Source organism: Salpingoeca rosetta (genome assembly GCF_000188695.1).
Source record: "Salpingoeca rosetta unplaced genomic scaffold supercont1.14, whole genome shotgun sequence".
NCBI lineage: Eukaryota > Choanoflagellata > Craspedida > Salpingoecidae > Salpingoeca > Salpingoeca rosetta.
Genome location: NW_004754920.1, coordinates 999,703 through 1,017,202, shown reverse-complemented (window position 1 = coordinate 1,017,202; position 17,500 = coordinate 999,703). Strand labels below are relative to the sequence as shown.

The 17,500-nt window shown below is 57.6% G+C and overlaps 7 protein-coding genes across 7 annotated transcripts in view; 5 read left to right on the top strand and 2 right to left on the bottom strand.

Moving 5' to 3' along the window:
• PTSG_06319 (uncharacterized protein) overlaps nt 1-1,462 on the top strand; it is a gene marked incomplete at both ends in the record, with an annotated part of 1,671 nt that extends 209 nt beyond the window's left edge. Inside the window, one exon of the mRNA XM_004993153.1 lies at nt 1-1,462. This exon is cut by the window's left edge and continues 209 nt beyond it. Within this exon, the coding sequence (XP_004993210.1) occupies nt 1-1,462 (1,462 nt within the window).
• A 647-nt stretch (nt 1,463-2,109) lies between these two features.
• PTSG_06318 (uncharacterized protein) lies at nt 2,110-6,690 on the top strand. Its single transcript, XM_004993152.1, has 15 exons — nt 2,110-2,289; nt 2,445-2,517; nt 2,703-2,819; nt 3,002-3,048; nt 3,242-3,323; nt 3,524-3,558; nt 3,742-3,802; nt 4,043-4,099; nt 4,289-4,439; nt 4,628-4,664; nt 4,793-4,894; nt 5,057-5,107; nt 5,431-5,575; nt 5,778-5,869; nt 6,175-6,690. The coding sequence occupies exons 1-15, from the start codon at nt 2,128-2,130 to the stop codon at nt 6,460-6,462; spliced, it is 1,500 nt and encodes a 499-aa protein (XP_004993209.1). The 5' UTR covers nt 2,110-2,127; the 3' UTR covers nt 6,463-6,690.
• A 255-nt stretch (nt 6,691-6,945) lies between these two features.
• On the top strand, nt 6,946-8,492 carry PTSG_06317 (beta-actin 2). Its single transcript, XM_004993151.1, has one exon. The coding sequence runs from the start codon at nt 7,101-7,103 to the stop codon at nt 8,226-8,228; it is 1,128 nt and encodes a 375-aa protein (XP_004993208.1). The 5' UTR covers nt 6,946-7,100; the 3' UTR covers nt 8,229-8,492.
• A 239-nt stretch (nt 8,493-8,731) lies between these two features.
• On the top strand, nt 8,732-10,156 carry PTSG_06316 (uncharacterized protein). The gene has a single exon (XM_004993150.1). The coding sequence runs from the start codon at nt 8,762-8,764 to the stop codon at nt 10,121-10,123; it is 1,362 nt and encodes a 453-aa protein (XP_004993207.1). The 5' UTR covers nt 8,732-8,761; the 3' UTR covers nt 10,124-10,156.
• A 133-nt stretch (nt 10,157-10,289) lies between these two features.
• PTSG_06315 (ferrochelatase) lies at nt 10,290-13,113 on the bottom strand. Its single transcript, XM_004993149.1, has 4 exons — nt 12,049-13,113; nt 11,664-11,863; nt 10,913-11,382; nt 10,290-10,692 (listed from the first exon to the last, which is right to left on the bottom strand). Exons 1-4 carry the CDS (start codon nt 12,934-12,936, stop codon nt 10,490-10,492), a joined length of 1,761 nt encoding a protein of 586 aa, XP_004993206.1. The 5' UTR covers nt 12,937-13,113; the 3' UTR covers nt 10,290-10,489.
• Nucleotides 13,114-13,235: 122 nt separating this feature from the next.
• Nucleotides 13,236-15,068, top strand: PTSG_06314 (uncharacterized protein; the record flags this gene model as incomplete). The annotated part of the gene is made up of 1 exon (XM_004993148.1): nt 13,236-15,068. The coding sequence occupies one exon, from the start codon at nt 13,236-13,238 to the stop codon at nt 15,066-15,068; it is 1,833 nt and encodes a 610-aa protein (XP_004993205.1).
• A 249-nt stretch (nt 15,069-15,317) lies between these two features.
• On the bottom strand, nt 15,318-16,902 carry PTSG_06313 (actin A3). Its single transcript, XM_004993147.1, has one exon. The coding sequence runs from the start codon at nt 16,857-16,859 to the stop codon at nt 15,720-15,722; it is 1,140 nt and encodes a 379-aa protein (XP_004993204.1). The 5' UTR covers nt 16,860-16,902; the 3' UTR covers nt 15,318-15,719.
• Between the last annotated feature and the right edge of the window lie 598 nt (nt 16,903-17,500).

Sequence of the window (17,500 nt, the reverse complement as noted above, 5' to 3'; positions counted from 1 at the left end):
TGTGCTGCTCGGGTCAAAGCTCTTCGGCAAGCGCACCTGCGACATGTTCAGCAGTCACGACGAGCTGCGTTACATTTTGCAAGCCAACACGCCGATCGTGCTTGTGCACATGTGCCACCGCTTCAAGTACTGGGCCAGCCAGCGCATCCTCTCGACGTCCCGCTTGCATTCGTGCGCCTGGCTAGCACACACGTTACCATCCTCCTCGTCAGAGGCCAGGACGACGCCACCACAACAGGTCCTGCACACCATCGAGGCGGCGATGGCAAGAGTAACCAGCTGTGGCAGCAACCCAGCTCCTTCAGCACCAACACAACCACAGCCAGCAGCACCAACACAACTGCGACCAGCAGCACCAACACAACTGCGGCCAGCAGCACCAACACAACCACAGCCAGCAGCACCAACACAACTGCGACCAGCAGCACCAACACCATCTGTCGTCCCGAAACATTGCACAGTAGCCCCGACGCTGCCGACGCTGTACGAAGAAGCTGAGACCAGCAGCGTGGGCACGAGCGACGATGGCAACGGCGCCGACGACAAGCACGCTGCAAAAACCCGCACGGACGAGGGGCGTGATGACTCGCGGGCGTGCGTTCGCCGCCTCACGAGTGATGCACAGGAGCACATGTCCTGTCCTGAAGGAGCGACGGCCGCGCTCGCCGCCCTTGTTGCCTGCAGCATCGAGAGTCCCACCAGCATTGTGTGCTGCCTTGCACGGGATCAACTTGCTGTGAACACCGTCCTTGGCGTCATGCGTGCCCACCCGCGCGTATGCGAGTTGCAGCGACTAGGCTGTCGCATCCTGGACCGTGTGATGTCGTTTCTCTTTAGCACACGCAAGCAGCAGCACCCACGAGAAGAGCAGCTGGACGCCGGGGAGGACGAGCACAGCATGCGCTGTCTGCTGCGGGAACGCATCCCTGAACCCGTGCTCACGGCAATGTGGCACCATCAAGGAGACGATGCCATCCAAGCATACGGCTGCAGGATTCTGCGACGGCTTACTCGGGACCCTGACATGCAACACGAGCCCTTGGTGCGTGCTGGCGCTGTTTCCGCCATCGCCACCGCCATGCACACCCACACGCGCGTACCCTGCATCCAGCGAGCAGCTTGCAAGGTTCTGACCAAGCTCATCCTGCGGAGCGATGAGGGCGACGCGCTTGTGCGCGAGGTTGTGGACCTGGGCATCCTCGAAGCCTTGGCTGAGGCGCTACAGCACCACGCCATGGACGCCGCCGTTGTTGGCGCTGCATGCCAGTTCTCTCAAGTACTCCTGCAGTCCCTCCCTTCGCCCTCGGATACCGCAACTCTGGCGGCTTCGGATTCAATCGGTGCACGCGCCCTTGCCAAGACGGCCGCAGCGCTACTGACCTCCGCCGTTGAGCTGATAGACGAAGGACGACACGGGCCAGCAGCAGCCCACTCACACCAACAGCAGCAGCAAAAGCGGTGATGACGTCGATGGGTTGTGTGCATGAGAGTGAAGGTGTGCGTGTGTGGGCGTAACTGTTAGATGGTTCGAGTGTTGCCTTGCTGTTACTGATCCACAGGATTCACTGCTTGTAGAGTTCTGTAGAGTTTGTTTTGACCTTCTTCTTTGTAATTGTCGATTGTCGATTACTTGAATCAGCTTTGCTCAAGTGGCTGAGAGGACTAGAGGAGGGCACTCGCTCTAGCACTCTAGCACTGGCCTGTCCCCTCGTTCTCCTTAACTTGGACAGTACTATTCTATGAAGACCTTCCCTCCTTGACCTGATGACATCTGTACGTATTTACGTTGTCGTACACTTAGACACTTGTACACAACCATTGAGTTGGTGAAAATAGTGATCAATTACACCAACACAGCCAACAAAGGATACAGTCATTGTAAGAGATTCAAGCACACGTGCGGGCAACTGAAGAAGGCTGCTTGTGCTGCTGAGCAAGGGAGAAAGCGAGAGAGTGAAGAGCGCTTGAGGACAAAGAGACTAAGAAGAGACACACAGACACAGACACACACACACACACACACACACACACAGACACACACACACACACACACAACACACATTTGCTGTCCTCCCACCGATTGTTGTTGAAAGATGTTCACAAATCTTCCACAACCACACCGCGACGATGGCTGATGACAACAAGAGCAACAGCAGCAGCAGCGCTCACGCAGCACGACAAGCGCCAGCGACCGCCTCGGCGTCTGGTGCATCGTCATCCACCGCGCCGCGACGTGGCGGGGCCGCTTCCCTGCCACCAGACTTGCAACTTCATGGCCCAAACGGAGAGGTTGGCGACTATGCTTCGCGCAGAGCAGTTGCTGGACTTGTGTGTGCGCGCGAGATGTTCGGGTTCGTTTTTCCTTGTTTGTGAGCGTAATGGTTGCACTCACTGAAATGCCTGTGCTTGGTTGTGAATGGGGCACGCCTCTGCTGTCTATGAAGTTGGCTGCACATTCGCCTGTGATTACGGCCATATTCGACGCGCCGAGTGTCATCGTCGTTGGCGGTGGAGCGCGTACGTACGCATGTGCTTGCGTGTGTGTGCATGTGCTTGTGCTCTTGTGTGCATGTGCTTGCGTGTGCATGTGCTTGCGTGTGCTCTTTTGTGCATGTGCTTGCGTGTGCGTGTGCATGTGCTGGTTCAGCCAGGTTCAAGGTGTGCGAGACCTAATATGCCTTCGTTCCTGCTTCGTGTGCTAGCCCGCTGCCCGTGTGTCTATGTGGAGAACTTGCTCGCCGTGATTGAGCGGGACAACGAGCAGCCACCGCTGGAGCTTGGCGATGAAATCACCATGATCGACGATCAAGTCACCATCGGTAAGCCCAGTGGCCGAGAACACCTGTTACGTGTTGTTCGTCCTTGTTCCGGTGCTTTTGCACCTATGTGACGTGTTGTGTGTGTGAGTGTGTGTGTGTGTGCGAAGGTTGTTGTTTTGTTGTTTCAACGGTAAACGCCCTCTTCGGTGTGCTTGCTCATATGGGTGATTGACTGTGTCCAGGCAAGACAAGCGACGAAGTACAGCAGATGCTGTGCTCCAACAACGGGGTAAGGTGAACCTGTGCACATGGTGCGTGTGTGTACGTGGGGTGTGTGTACGTGTGTGTGTGTGTGTGTGTGTCCGTGTTTGTCCGTGTTGTCTTGGCACCAGGCTGCAAGCAACACCTTTGCCGAACATGCTCTGGCTCCTCCACACAACCAACCCACGTTGCACGCCTATTTGTGTGCCATGCACCCCCAGAAACCCGTGGCCGTGACGTACCGAAAGCTGCCGGAAACGCTGGCGGACACGGCGTCCAAGTCTCGCTTTCACCTCAAAATGAGTATGGCACAGAGTGCACTTGGGGTTTGTGCGTGTGTGTGTGTGTGTGTGTGTGTGTGTGTGTGTGTGTGTGTGTGATAGTGTGCGTGCATGCGTGCGTGTGATAGTGTGTGTGTGATAGTGTGTGCGTGCGTGCGTGTGTGTGCGTGCGTGTGAGTTCGTCAAGAAGAGCTCACGTGTCATGTTGTTGACTGTCGATAGTGTGGTCCAAACTGAAGCAGTCAATGGCAAGCAAGGTCAGTCAGTCAGGGGTCGTGGTCCACAGTGGCTCTGATGCCAAATGCCGGTGCTCCTCGCCTCGTGTCCCCTCTGTCCTCTGTATGCATGCGTGTGTGTCCTCTGATTTTCTGCAGTGTGAATTGTGGTCGTGCAGTTCCCACAACTGACGCTGCCACTCTCTGCTGTATTTGTGCTGCCAGCTGTCCCCGCAACTCCGCGCAAAGTTCAAGGTGGAGTTCGCCTCCATGCACAGCGTGGAAAGTGAGTCACCCGTCCGTGTGTTTGTGAACGTGCACATGCACACGCGCGCGCATGTTTTGAATGTAAATGAACACGATGTAACTGCGTGTGCAGATGCGACTGGCGCATCCCCTACCCCTACCCAATCAAACGCATTGCATGCTGATGAAGCGCTGCTCTGATCAACACCGTGATGTTGTTGCTCCTGCGTTCGCCTTTGTCGCTTTGACATTCGCTTCTGTTGCTTCGGTTCACCACCAGCACAAGCGTACGAGGCCAAGGTGGAATCCGTGGAGCAAGCAACGAGCTTCTATGACGGTGAGTGGGGCCTTGCTGTTTGTGTAATCGTTGTCATATCCATTTGCACCAACACCTCAGCTGCTGCCCAGTTTGCTGTGCAGAGCAGCACTCAGAGACATGCACACGAACGCGCGCAATCTCTCTCGCAATGCACATGAATACACCCATTCACGTTCACAAACACGCACACCCCTGCAATGCTGCCAGGTCTGATCAAGCATGCGAGCGCATACGTGGCGAAGATGCAGGCGTTTGCGGTGGCGGCGCACAACTTGGGCAGCGGGCTGCGGGAGACCACGCACAACGAGCACCACGACGCACTCAGACACAAGAAGGAGCTGCTCGCGTCATGTCTACTGTACGTTATGTGTAGTGCGGGCGCTGGGATTGGAAGGAGCCGGGCATGGGAGTGGATGTGTTGCAGCGCATGAGCATGCGTGTGCACGCTTCATGAACACGCACGCACACACTCATACACACTCACACACTCACACATACACACATACATACACTCACGCATACATACACGCACACATTCGGTCACAGGGCCGACGCAGAGTCGTGTCAGACAACGGTGGATATGGTAAGCTACTCTTTCGCTGTTGCATCTGCTGCATCTGTCGACGTATTCTTCTGTCGGCGATGCGAACAAAGAAAGAAAGAAAGGAAGCTGGCTTCGCTCACACTCTCGCGCACACTCTCGTGTGACAGGTGCAGTACGTGTGCGACCATCTCAAGACGTTTCTGCACAGCGTGCTCACTGACGCAAAGAAATCCCTCCTTGCCTTCAAGCAGTGCCAAGACGACTTCCTGGTATGAACATGTGTGTGTGTGTGTGTGTGTGTGTGTGTGTGTGTGTGTGTGTGTGTGAACGTGTGTGTGTGTGTGTGTGTGTGTCCGTTGGGAGCAAGTGCAATATGACGCTAATGTTACGACTGCCATTCACGTTGTTTCGCACGTTCCTGCGACCGCCAGGCTGTGAGCATGCGCGCGTTTGAGATGGCAAAGGAGCAGGAGGAAGCAGCGGTATGTGCACCTGCAAGCGAAGCATTGATGGTCGTGCTGATGACAGTGATTCCGTCTCTCACTTGCGCGCGCGTGAGTGTGTTTGTATGTGACTCTTTTCGATAGAAGCGCAACACATGCACAAACAACATCCAGACCTCTAATCACACCGCCATCGCACTCGCTCACACACACACACACACGCGCACGCACGCACACACATGCACACACGCTCACACACACACACACACACACACACGCATACACACGCACACACACACACACACACACACACACACGCTCACACGCGCATACGCATACACAATGCACCATGACGATGGCAGCACCGTGGCACGGCGGTGCCTGAGGTGCAGACGGGCAACTACCTCTACCGCCACATTCTGCGGGAGCGGGGGCGACTCGACGCCCGCCACAGCCATCTCCGCGACCAGATGGAACACAAGATGCGCCTCCTTGTCGTCGAGAACGGTGTGTATGTATGTGTGTGCGCGCGTGTGTATGTGTGTGTGCATGTATGTATGTGCGCGCGTGTGCGTGTGTGTGTATGCACGTGTTTGCGGGTCAACGCGTGCGCATACTCACATGTGTGGGGTTGTGTTTGTGGCGCGCGTGCTGTGGTTTTGTGTGGTTTCCAACGTCACATCCTGCTGTTCGTTGTTGTGCTGAGCAGCCCGCGACATGGCAACGCAGCTGTCCCGCATTGTGCTTGCTCTCTCCAATCACTACTCCAAGATGGCGCCCACCATGGCAGAGGCAGCACAGGTATTGTCAGCAACAGTTACATGCAACACGTGGCTTGACGTGACTTGTGTACGCTCGTGAGCTTGAATACAACACAAAGTTCTGTGTGTCTGTGTGTGTCTGTGTGTGTCTGTGTGTGTCTGTGTGTGTATACTTTGTGTGTGTGCGTGTGCGTGTGTGCGCATGTGTGTCTGCGTGTGCGTGTGTGTGTGTGTCTTATCTCTGTGGCTCTCTGTCTCTGTCTCGGTTTTTGTCCCCCTCTCTCCATCCTGCTGTTGTCCTTCACTCTCACACACACATACAACTCCTTCCCTTTTGCTGTGCAGACGATGGGCACAATTGGCGACAACTCTGCAGAGTTGTGCCGCGCTGCGGATATTGACACTGTTCTTGAGCCGCTGTCGCTGGATGAGAGCGCCAATGCTGCCACACCTGGCGTGCATGAACCAGCAGGCCAGCAACAAGAGCAGCAGCAGCAAGAGCAGGAGGAGACGCGTGCTGGGGAAGCAGCAAGCAAGGAGGATGTTGCCGGTGCTGACCACTTTGCTGTTGGCGATTCTGATGATGGCGATGAAGGAGCAAATGGTGCACAGCAAGACGACTCTTCCAAGTAAAACACTGCAGCTTGTGATGTGTGTTTTGTGTGTATGCTGTCGTTGTCGCTCATCCAGTGTCATCATGTGTTGGCTCTGCTGCCTGTTGGGTTTGTGCAGTCACGAGGCGTACATGTGAAGACCGGCGTTGCGTTGTGATGAATGTGTGCGCAACTGTTATGTTACAATTACTTTCCTGCATTGCACAATGTGCTGTGGCACATTCATTCAAACACACGCTGTTCTCAAGCCATTGGTACCTGGAGAAAAAAGACAAAGAGAGAGAGAGGGGGGGAGGCAAGAGGCAGTGAGAATGCATGCATGCACACACACACATACCAAATTGTCCTTTAAATAGGCCAGTACAATGATCTATGCCACAAACAGCACAGTCACATCACACGATGCACGCGCAGGCGTAGTCATCAGGAAAGCCACGCCGTGTTACTGGTGTTGGCGTGTTCTGGAGGAACAGGTGTTTTGTTACACAGTCATGCGTGTGACACACACAAACAAACAAGGGATGGTGAAAGGAGATCGCTGACAGGGTCTTCCTCATTTCCATCACCAACCAAACCAAGCGATTACGAAGGCAGGAGCCGAAAGGCAAGCTTCTCAACATCCCAAGAAGCAAGAAGATTGTTGCTGCAACTGCAACCATGAGCGACGACGTTGCTGCTGTGGTGATCGACAATGGTTCCTTTGGGTGCAAAGTCGGCGTTGCTGGTGAGGATGCACCGCGCATCGTCTTCCCCTCCATTGTTGGCCGTCCCCGCCACCAGGGCGTGATGGTCGGCATGGGCCAGAAGGACTCCTACGTCGGCGACAAGGCCCAGAGCAACCGTAGTATCCTCGCACTCAAGTATCCCATTGAGCACGCCGTTGTGACCAACTGGGACGACATGGAGAAGATCTGGCACCACACCTTCCACAACGAACTCAAGGTGGATCCTGAGAAGCAGCCGGTCGTGCTGACTGAGCCTCCGCTCAACCCTCGAGCCAACCGCGAGAAGATGACCCAGATCATGTTTGAGACGTTCAAAGCACCTGCTATGTACGTGGCCACTACTCCGGTGCTGTCGGTGTACACTTCCGGGCGCACCACTGGCGTGGTCGTGGAATGTGGTGATGGCGTGACGCAGATTGTGCCTGTGTATGAGGGTTGCTTTTTCCCCCATACCATTCAGCGCCTCGACCTTGCCGGCCGCGATCTCACCGACTACATGATCAAGCTCCTCACCGAGCGCGGTTACTCCTTCACCACCACCGCCGAGCACGAGATTGTGCGTGACATCAAGGAGAAGCTCTCCTACGTCGCCCTCGACTTTGAGCAGGAGATGGCCACCGCCGCCTCCTCCTCCAGCCTGGAGAAGAGCTACGAGCTCCCCGATGGCCAGGTCATCACCATTGGCAGCGAGCGCTTCCGCTGCCCCGAGGCCCTCTTCCAGCCTTCCAGCCTTGGTCGATACACCCCTGGCATCCACGAACTCACCGACAACTCCATCATGCAGTGCGATATCCACAATCGGAGAGCTCTTGCCGCCAACATTGTGCTCTCTGGCGGCACCACCATGATGCCGGGGTTTGTTGACCGCATGCACAAAGAGATCACCGCCCTCGCCCCATCCACCATGGACGTCAAGGTCGTTGCTCGTCCCGAGCGCAAGTACTCTGTCTGGATTGGCGGCTCCATCCTCGCCTCCCTCTCCACCTTCCAGCAGATGTGGATCACCAAGGCCGAGTATGACGAAGTAGGGCCGTCGATTGTCCACCGCAAGTGCACTTGAACTCTCGGTGTGGGATTGTAAGTGTATGCGTGTGTGTGTGCGTGCGTGCGTGCGTGTGTGCGTGAGTGTGTGGATGTGTGTGGATGTGTGTGTGTGTGTGTGTGTGTGAACGTGTGTGTGTGTGTGATGTGTCCCTTTCTTTATTTCTTGCATTCCTTCTTGTGCTTGTGCTCTCTGCGCGTGCTGGCCAACTTCCATGCCACAATGTCCCGATGTCCCCTGTTCCTCCGCTCTTGTTTCAATGTTAAACAGAATGCACACCGATTGAGACAGAGAGAGGCACAGAGACAGGGAGGCAAGAGGCAGGGAGAATGACACACACACACACACATACACACACACACACACACACACACACACACACACACACACACACACACACACACACACACACACACACACACACACACACACACACACACACACACACACACACACACACACGCACCCTATCGTCCTTGAAATATGCCAGGGCGGCCTTGATCTGGGCCATTCAAGATCGCTTTCCGTTTCCACCACCACCACAAACGACAATGCTGCTCCCGTTCTTCTGCTTTCGCTTGCTCTCCGCGCAGTGCGCTGTCGCGTTGCTGGTGCTGGCGGTGTCGTTGATGCCTGCAGGCACGGTAAGGAGTGCACCAGTCGACCTGCCACACGATGGGGCAGCGATAGCTGCGCGCAACAGCTCTTCTTTTCTTCACAATCGCCGCAGCAAGGAGGACAACCTTGAAACTTCATCAGCTCGACGTGCTCAAGCGGCCGGGCTGGCTCAATTTGACAACTTTCCGGAGCCACGAAGCGTGCCCGCTTGCGGCTCCTTTTGCCGCCAGAGCGGGTTGGTGTTGGAGAAGGACACGTGGCGCCAGCTGCCATCGTCGTGGGGCCCACCGACCATTTCGCGAGAGGAAGATGTCGACGCTATCGGCACGTACGTGGCGCCCATCCTGTACGGTGGGCTGGGCAACATCCTGTTCCAGTTGGCCGCGCTGCACGCGTATGGTCGCAAGCACAACGTTCCTGTCGTCGTTGGGTACTTTCAGCACTGGAACCGCGCCTTCCACACGTTTGAGCCCTGGGGTGGCCACACGCCGCCCGCAACTGGCGTCACCTTGAAGCACACGTTCCCTGCGCTGCAGTGGTGCAGTGTTGAGGTTGCTGTGCCGCCTGTGCGCGTGTTCAACAGGTACGCCTTCAAGATTGAGGTCCCGGACGAGTACGCACCGCTGCCGAACCCAAAGCTGCTGCCAGCATACATCCACGGGTACTTCTTCAACCATGCGTACTGGCACCCTTCGCGTGAGCACGTGCTGCGCGTTCTTCGCTTCAACCCCGGCGTGGAGGAGTACGTCAGCCTCAAGTACGGCGACTTGCTTGCAGGCACGCCAGATGCAGGGACCATCACGCGGTCGGACCAAACTCGTGCCCCAGCACGCCCCAACGCCTACACCGGCGGAAAAGGCGCATTACAGACCGTGTCGCTGCATCTGCGGCTTGGATATGCGCAGGAGCCGGCGAAGAAACTCCTGGAGGGTCGGCGTCTGCCACCAACGTCGTTCTATGAGCGTGTGTTCACGCGCGAGTTTGACGCTGACCGCACGCTGTATCTGGTTTTCTCGGACAACAACGTCAAGGCGCAGGCGATGATGGATGAGTTTGCCAGGTCCGTACCGGGAGGTTTGCAGTTTGTTGTGGTTGAGGAAGATGTCGTGCACAGCGTGGCGATGATGGCACGTTGCCAGCACCACGTTCTCACGTCGTCCACCCTCAGCTTCTGGGGCGCCTACTTGGACGTGAACCAGCCGCACGGCGGACGCACGCTGCTGCATTCCACGTTCTTCATCGACCATGGCCGCGGCATGCTGCCTCCGGACTTTGGTTGGGAGGTTATCGAATAATGCATGAGGATGCGACTGCGACTGTGTGTGTGTGTGTGTGTGTGCGTGTGCATATGTGTGTGTGCATATGTGTGTGTGTGTGTGTGTGTGCGTGCTTGGAGTTTCGTGCGTGTGGCTGTGTGGCGTGCCGCGATGGACGCGCACGTGTGTGCTGCACTGTCTGAAGTGATGTCGCATATTTTATTGTAAACCGGAGGTTCAACTTAGCACCCGTGAAGTGACAAAGTGCGTGATGTGACACGAGTTGGCGAGATGGCGAGATTTACATCACACACACACACAGCACACACAGCACACACAGCATACACACGCACACACACACAGCGCGCGCACACACACACACACACACGCACACTTGTGGGGCTACTATTCCCAGCCGCGGGCTTCGTGTTGGATAATGGCTGCTGCGGCCTCACACCACTCTGGGCTGGAGTTGAGGCAGGGCACAAGCACAAGCTCCTCGCCCCCGTTCTCCTTGAAGACGTTTGCATTCTCTGTGCCGTTCTCATCAATTGTCTCCAGGCAATCGGTCAGGAAGCCCGGACACAGCACGGCAATCCTCTTCACCCCTGCATTTGTGTTGTGTTGTGTTGTGTGTGTGTGTGTGTGTGTGTGTGTGAGAGTTTGTGAGTGAGTGAGTGTGTGTGTGTGTTGAGCTGGCATGCATGCATGCACAATCTCGAGCATTGGGAGGGAACCAGCACAGGACGAGGGTTCGTGGTGTCAGCACGTTTAGACAGACAGACAGACAGACACAGACACAGACACCCCCCCCCACAATAAACGCACCTTGTTTCCCGAGCTCCTCGACGGTTGCATCCGTGGCGGGAAGCAGCCAGGGGTCCTTGCCAAACACAGACTGGTACGACAGCATCCACTGGTCTTTGCTCCAGCACATTCCCGCTGCAATGGCGCGCGCCGTCGCCTCGCAGTGCCACGGGTACGGGTCGCCGCGAAGGTGGTAGCGTTCGGGGATGCCGTGAAACGAAATGACAAAGCGCTCAATGTTGCTGTGCTGTGCAAGGAACTGCGACGCCGTGGCCACGATCGCCTGGATGTAGGCTGGGTGGCTGTAAAAGGGTGGGACAATGCGGATGGCTGGGACGAAGCGATAGCGGCGCGCACACGCAAACACCTCGTCGTAGATGGAGGCGGTGGTTGTGCCAGAGTACTGCGGGTATTTGGGCAGCACAATCACCCGCTCACACTCGCGGCGTTTCAACGCAGCCAGCGCACTCCCAATGCTGGGCTCCCCATATCTGACAATAGCAGGTGCGAGCAGGCGGAGGGAGGGACGGAGAGGTGTGAGCTTGGGGGGAGGAAGAGGGGAGTTGGGGACAAGGCACATAAGCACACAGACGTACGTCGATCGATGCAGCTGCAGACAAACAAACAAACAAACAGACAGACAGACAGGCAGGCAGACACACACACACATAGACAAACAAACAAACAAACAAACAAACAGGCAGACAGACAGACAGGCACACACACATAGACAGACAGACAGACAGACATACACACACGCACACAAGAGCACCTCATGCCGTATTCGACGACATAGTTGGAGCCGAGGTGTTGCTGGACTTGCTGTGTGAAGCGGCTGGTGTGGTGGACGAGGGGGGACGTGTTGCCTGTACCGGCGTTCTGGAACAGGCGCTCATACAGCTGGCCAGATGTGTACTTGCGGATGGGAATGATAAAGCCATTCAGCACCATGCTCCACACCCAAGGTGCAACCTAACAAGCCGCACATCACGATGGGTGCGTGCACGTGTAGGTGAGGACAGAGAGAGAGAGAGAGACACACACACACACACACACACACACGCACGCACACAAAGTCACAGACACAAAGACACAGACACACAGAAGCACACCGTTACCTTCCTCCCCACACACAAATACACACGTGATGTACGCACCTCCACAACACGCGGATCCATGAGAAACTCCTTTAGGAACTGGGCCACATCTGTGGCACGTGGAGTGGGTGTTGTGCCGAGGTTACACACAAGCACGCCAATGGGTCCACCTGCCGGGGTGTTTTCATCGATGCCATCGTCGCCATGCTCGTGCACGGTGGCCAGCGCGGTTTTGCGCAGGTACTCCATGTGCGCGGGCTCGGCCTCCCATGGGTTGGACGGCACGAGATGTGCGGGCCGCAGCTGTGTGTAGGTGGCCACGGCGGATGTCACGGTGAGGATGACGCGCAGGCTGGTGACCACGGTCCCGAGGACGCCCCGAAGCAGGCCCGTGTCTGTGCCCGCACCGCGAAGCGCTCTCTGCAGCATGGGCAGGATGGCGGCGTTCAGCAGCGCCAGCAGCCCTTGTTTCGAGGTGGCCATGGCCGCAAATGCACGAGCAAAGCGCGCCATGGCGCCAGCATGGGCCGCGCTGCCTTGCTGCGCACACGTGATGGCCAGGCGCCGCAGAGGCCGCCCAAACACCAGCCGGCCGACGGGGCAGTAGCTCATGGCGGTCAGCGCCAGCCATGCCGCGGCCTTGACGGCGACGCGCACAAACCGCAGGGACAGCGCGGGCACCTGGTTGCGCTGCAGCGCAGACGTGCCCCAGACGAGGAAGCCCACTGCCTCGTGCACCGCAGAGCCGAGCTGCGCCGCGTCCTGCAGCCCAAGCAGCGCCAGCAAGCCTTGGCCCTGTTCATCGTGTGCCAGCAGCCGGTATCCTGCGCCAGAGGTCACCGCCGCCCAAAACACTGCGGCGCCCAGCTGCGTTGCGCCGTCCACGCGCGCCGTGTCAAAGGAGACGGCGCGCTCGCACTCCTCCGTCCTGTGCTGGAACTCCTGCATCTTCCGCCGCCCGTATTGTGAACGCAGGCAAGCAAAGGCAGAGACAAGGCTGAATTGGTTGGTTGGTTGGTGGTCGTGGTGGTGGAGTGGTGGTGAACTGGTTGGTTGGTTGGCACGTTGCAGGGTCTCTGCTTGCTTGGTGTTCGTCTTCGTTGTCTTCGTTGCAGCCAGCCAACAGCAAAGTGCGCGGGATTTGTGCTGAATCAGCAGTTTTTGTGCACCAACGCAATCAACACACGACCACAACCACAAGCCACAAGACACACACACACACACACGTGCGAGTGAGCACTGCAGAGATGATGATGGACGAGAAGCGAGCCAAGGTAGATGCTGGTGATGGCAGCGACCCCAAGGAGCAGAAGGAGCTGCTGAGCGAGGGCCTGTTGACGAAGGAATCGCGGGAGAAGTACCGCAATGCATATGTGACATCGAAGCCATACCCGCACTGCATCTTCGATCCCATCTGCAGTCCGGAAGAGTTTGCGCAGGTGCGTGATGAAATTGTGCAGAACCTGGAGACCAAGTACAAGGAGACGGACCTGTTCAAGCTGTACCAGACCACGGACTTGGCCAACATCGACAACACACAGCCCGAGCTGGCCGCAAAGCTGCCCACCCTGCTCAGGCTGCGCGACCGGCTCTACTCCAAGGAGTTTCGCAGCTTCATCTCCGAGGTGACCGGCTGCGGCGAGCTGACGGAGCGCGTGGACATGGCCGCCTCCGCCTACACGCACGGCTCCCACCTCCTGTGCCACGACGACGTCATCGGCACCCGCGCCGTCTCCTTCATCCTGTACTTCAGCAAGGAGGGCTGGACCGCGGAGGAGGGCGGCGCGTTGGAGCTGTACCCGCTGGACCCCACCAGCGTTGTCAAGCGAGAGGCCCAGGGGGACGAGGGCGCGGAGATGCTGGTGCAAGGCGTGCCGACCGCCCACCCGACCGCTCGCCACCTGCCGCTCTTCAACACCATGGGCGTGTTCCGCGTGATGCCTGGGCGCTCGTACCACTCTGTGCAGGAGGTGCTCTCTGACGGGTCGCCACGCCTCAGCATCCAGGGCTGGTTCCACGGGCCACGCGAGCCCATCGGCAACGACATGGCCTCCCTCAACCAGCTCAAGACGGCGCAGGAGCGCGAGCAGCCCTTTGAGCCCATCCACGCCGACAACAGCACCGACAACACCAGCAAGGACAGCAGCAAGGACAGCAGCAAGGACAGCAGCAGCAGCGTCAAGCCTGACGGCGTGGAGGTGGATTCGCTCTCGGACGAGGACCTGGCCTTCCTGCAGCAGTACGTCAACCCGGTATACCTCAAGGCCGATGCCATTGCGGCCATTGGCAAGGAGTTTGAGAACTCTTCCTCTGTGCAGCTGCAGCGCTTCCTCAAGGAAGATGTGGCGGCGCGCGTGACGGCGGAGTGCTTGGAGGCCGACACAAAGGATGGCCTGCTGGACGAGAGGCTGCCCAGGGACGACACGGGGATTGAGGGCAACTGGCAGGTGGTTGGCCCCGCGCACATGCAGCGCTTCCTGCAATACACGCGCGCCAGCAACGCCGCAGACAAGGAGGCTGACAAGCAAGAAGACACAGCATCGCCTGGGGCGACGCTCGCACGGCTGGAGACGGCGGTGTTCCGGTCGCGGCCGTTCCTGCGGTATCTGAGCGTGGTGACCGGCGGGCGGCTGACGGGTTTGAAGACGGCAACGCGGCGCTTCCGCAGCGGCCTCGACTACACAGTGGCGCACCACGGGCAGCTGCAGGCAGAGGCGGAGCTGGACGCCACGCTGTGCTTTGTTGACGACAGCGACGAGCTCAAGGGCGCGCAGTGGACGAGTGGGGACGCGGGCGGGTTCGAGTGCTACCTGGCCGCGGAGAACGAGGACAATGTGGCGGCGGAGGTGTACTGCGATGATGACGCGGCCGGCAATGATCTGCTCAGCGTGCAGCCGTCATCCAACACGCTGTCGCTGGTGTACCGCGACCCGGGCACGATGCGCTTCATCAAGTACGTCAGCGCGGCGTCCAGCGGGTCGCGCTGGGACATCAGCAGCACATACCAGCTGCACTACGACGACGACGACGTGGACGAGGACGAGGACGAGGAGGATGACGAAGGGGATGGCGAGGAGTAGTGGCTGTTGTGTGGGTTGTCACTTTGTTTTGTATGTGAGTGAGTGTGAGTGTGAGTGTGTGTGCGTGTGCGTGTGCGTGTGCGTGAGTGAGTGTGAGTGTGAGTGTGTGTGAGTGTGTGTGAGTGTGTGAGTGTGTGTGTGTGCGTGCGTGTGTGTGTGTGTGTGTGTGTGTGAGTGTGAGTGTGTGTGTGTGCGTGGCACGTTGCTGTTTGTTGGTGCCTTTGTACCTTAGTATTGGCTGTCGTTGGGTGGCAGTGTTGCGCTTCGTTTATAGTTGCGCGCAATGGCAATTACAAGTCTTCTTTGCGAGAATGGGTATGCATGCATGCGCACACAAGGAGAGGGGCGGCAAAAACGCATGCAGCGATGGTGGTGGTGGTGGTGGTGGTGGTGAACGGTATTGACAGGCACAGCGTAACACGAGAGGTGTGCGCACACGTAGGCTCTGAGGTCAGGTAACAGCCGCAGACATCCACACATGGGCTCTGAGGTAGATAACAGCCGCAGACACATACAGACGTCGAGACACACACACACACACACATACACACACATACACACACACACACAAAATACATACACACACAGGTACACACACACACACAGATACACACACACATGTTCACGAGAACACTTTGTGTGTGTGCTTGATTACGTGCACTTGCGGTGGACAATCGAGGGGCCAGACTCGTCGTACTCGGCCTTGGAGATCCACAGGTCCTCAAAGGTGGAGAGTGAGGTGAGGATGGCACCTCCCTCCCACACGGCATACTTGCTGTCTGCAGGGGGCGCAATCTTGACACTCAGCGCAGCGGGCGCAAGTGCAGTCATCTCCTTCTGCATGCGCTTGGCAATGCCGGGGAACAGCGTGGTGCCGCCAGAGAGCACAATGTTGTTGAGCATCACCCTGTAGATGTCGAGGTCACACCTGAGTACTGAGGTGTTCAGTTGCTCGTGGATGCCCGTGGCCTCAATGTCCAGGAGGGACGGCTGGAAGAGCGCCTCAGGGCAGCGGAAGCGCTCGTTGCCGATAGTAATGCTCTGGCCATCGGGGAGGTCGTAGCTCTTCTCCAGGCTGGAGGAGGAAGCGGCGGTGGCCATCTCCTGCTCAAAGTCGAGGGCGACGTAGGAGAGCTTTTCCTTGATGTCGCGGGCAGTGTCACGCTCGGCGGTGGTGGTGAAGGAGTAACCGCGCTCGGTGAGGAGGTTCATCATGTAGTTGGTGAGATGGCGGCCGGCGAGGTCGAGGCGCAGGATGGCGTGAGGCAGGGCGTAACCCTCGGAGATGGGGACCGTGTGGGTGACGTCGTAACCAGAGTCGAGGACGATACCCGTGGTACGGCCGCAGGCGTACAGGGAGAGCACGGCTTGATTGGACAGGTAGGCTGCGGGCGTGTTGAACGTCTCAAACATGATCTGGGTCATCTTCTCACGGTTGGGCTTGGGGTTGAGCGGAGGCTCGGTCAGAAGCACCGGCTGCTTCTCAGGATCCACCTTGAGCTCGTTGTGGAAGGTGTGGTGCCAGATCTTCTCCATGTCGTCCCAGTTGGTCACAATGCGGTGCTCAACAGGGTACCTGAGCGTGAGAACATCGCTCTTCTCCAGGGCTTCCGCGCCAACGTACGCGTCCCTGTGCTTGTGGCCCGCGTCGGCCTGGCCGTGGTGGTGAGGGCGCCCCACCACGGCGGGAAAGACCGCACGCGGCTCATCCTCCCCCGCAAACCCGGCCTTGCACTCGAAGGAACCGTTGTCAAGAACAACAGCAGGTGCATCTGGGTCAATCTCCGCCATCGTATGTCGTGTCCGTTGGTGGGTTGGTTGGTTGGTTGTGAAGTTGGTTGTGAAATGCGAAATCTCACAAGCAAGAGTCCTTCCAGCAAACGCGTTGTTTGGCTGGGAGTGCTCGTCCGTTTCTGGCCACATGAATGCGCTTGTGAGGCTGTTGCCCTGAGGCCCTGGTTGCCTTCTCTGGCTTGCTGGCTTCATGTTGGCTTTCTTTTGCAGTGTACCCCAGAAGAGAAGAGGGAAGGGTGCGCAGTGGTGTGTCACAGTGGCACATGGTGGAAAGGGGGAACGAGCGAACAGCAATGGCGGGGGAAGATGTGACAGGAGGAGCATGTGCGAAGGAATGAAGAGGACGAAGAGAGTGATAGTGGTACAAGAATAGGTACAATGCAGGCAGGAACAACGCCAGTGCGAGGAAGCAGGGGAGCAAGGGAGTAGGGCAGTTAAGGGGGTAGAGGGGAGGGAAATACAGACAAGCAGGTACAGGCACGACCAGATGGTTGGACAGACATACAGACACGCAGACACACAGACAGACAGACAGACACACAGACACATACACACGGACAGACACACAGACAGACAGACAGACAGACACACACACACACACACACACACACACACACACACACACACACACACACACA

What these genes read in the sequence shown, in the direction of transcription:
- PTSG_06315 (XM_004993149.1), bottom strand. Translation starts at nt 12,936, where the DNA reads ATGCAGGAGTTCCAGCACAGGACGGAGGAGTGCGAGCGCGCCGTCTCC. An exon ending in TGGATCCGCGTGTTGTGGAG is followed by an intron (nt 11,864 to 12,048) that starts GTGCGTACATCA and finishes GCGGCTTGTTAG; the next exon opens with GTTGCACCTTGGGTGTGGAG. An exon ending in GTCGTCGAATACGGCATGAG is followed by an intron (nt 11,383 to 11,663) that starts GTGCTCTTGTGT and finishes TGCTATTGTCAG; the next exon opens with ATATGGGGAGCCCAGCATTG.
- PTSG_06318 (XM_004993152.1), top strand. Translation starts at nt 2,128, where the DNA reads ATGGCTGATGACAACAAGAGCAACAGCAGCAGCAGCGCTCACGCAGCA. An exon ending in TGCTGTGCTCCAACAACGGG is followed by an intron (nt 3,049 to 3,241) that starts GTAAGGTGAACC and finishes ATGCACCCCCAG; the next exon opens with AAACCCGTGGCCGTGACGTA. An exon ending in AGCAACGAGCTTCTATGACG is followed by an intron (nt 4,100 to 4,288) that starts GTGAGTGGGGCC and finishes CAATGCTGCCAG; the next exon opens with GTCTGATCAAGCATGCGAGC.
- PTSG_06316 (XM_004993150.1), top strand. Translation starts at nt 8,762, where the DNA reads ATGCTGCTCCCGTTCTTCTGCTTTCGCTTGCTCTCCGCGCAGTGCGCT.
- PTSG_06313 (XM_004993147.1), bottom strand. Translation starts at nt 16,859, where the DNA reads ATGGCGGAGATTGACCCAGATGCACCTGCTGTTGTTCTTGACAACGGT.
- PTSG_06317 (XM_004993151.1), top strand. Translation starts at nt 7,101, where the DNA reads ATGAGCGACGACGTTGCTGCTGTGGTGATCGACAATGGTTCCTTTGGG.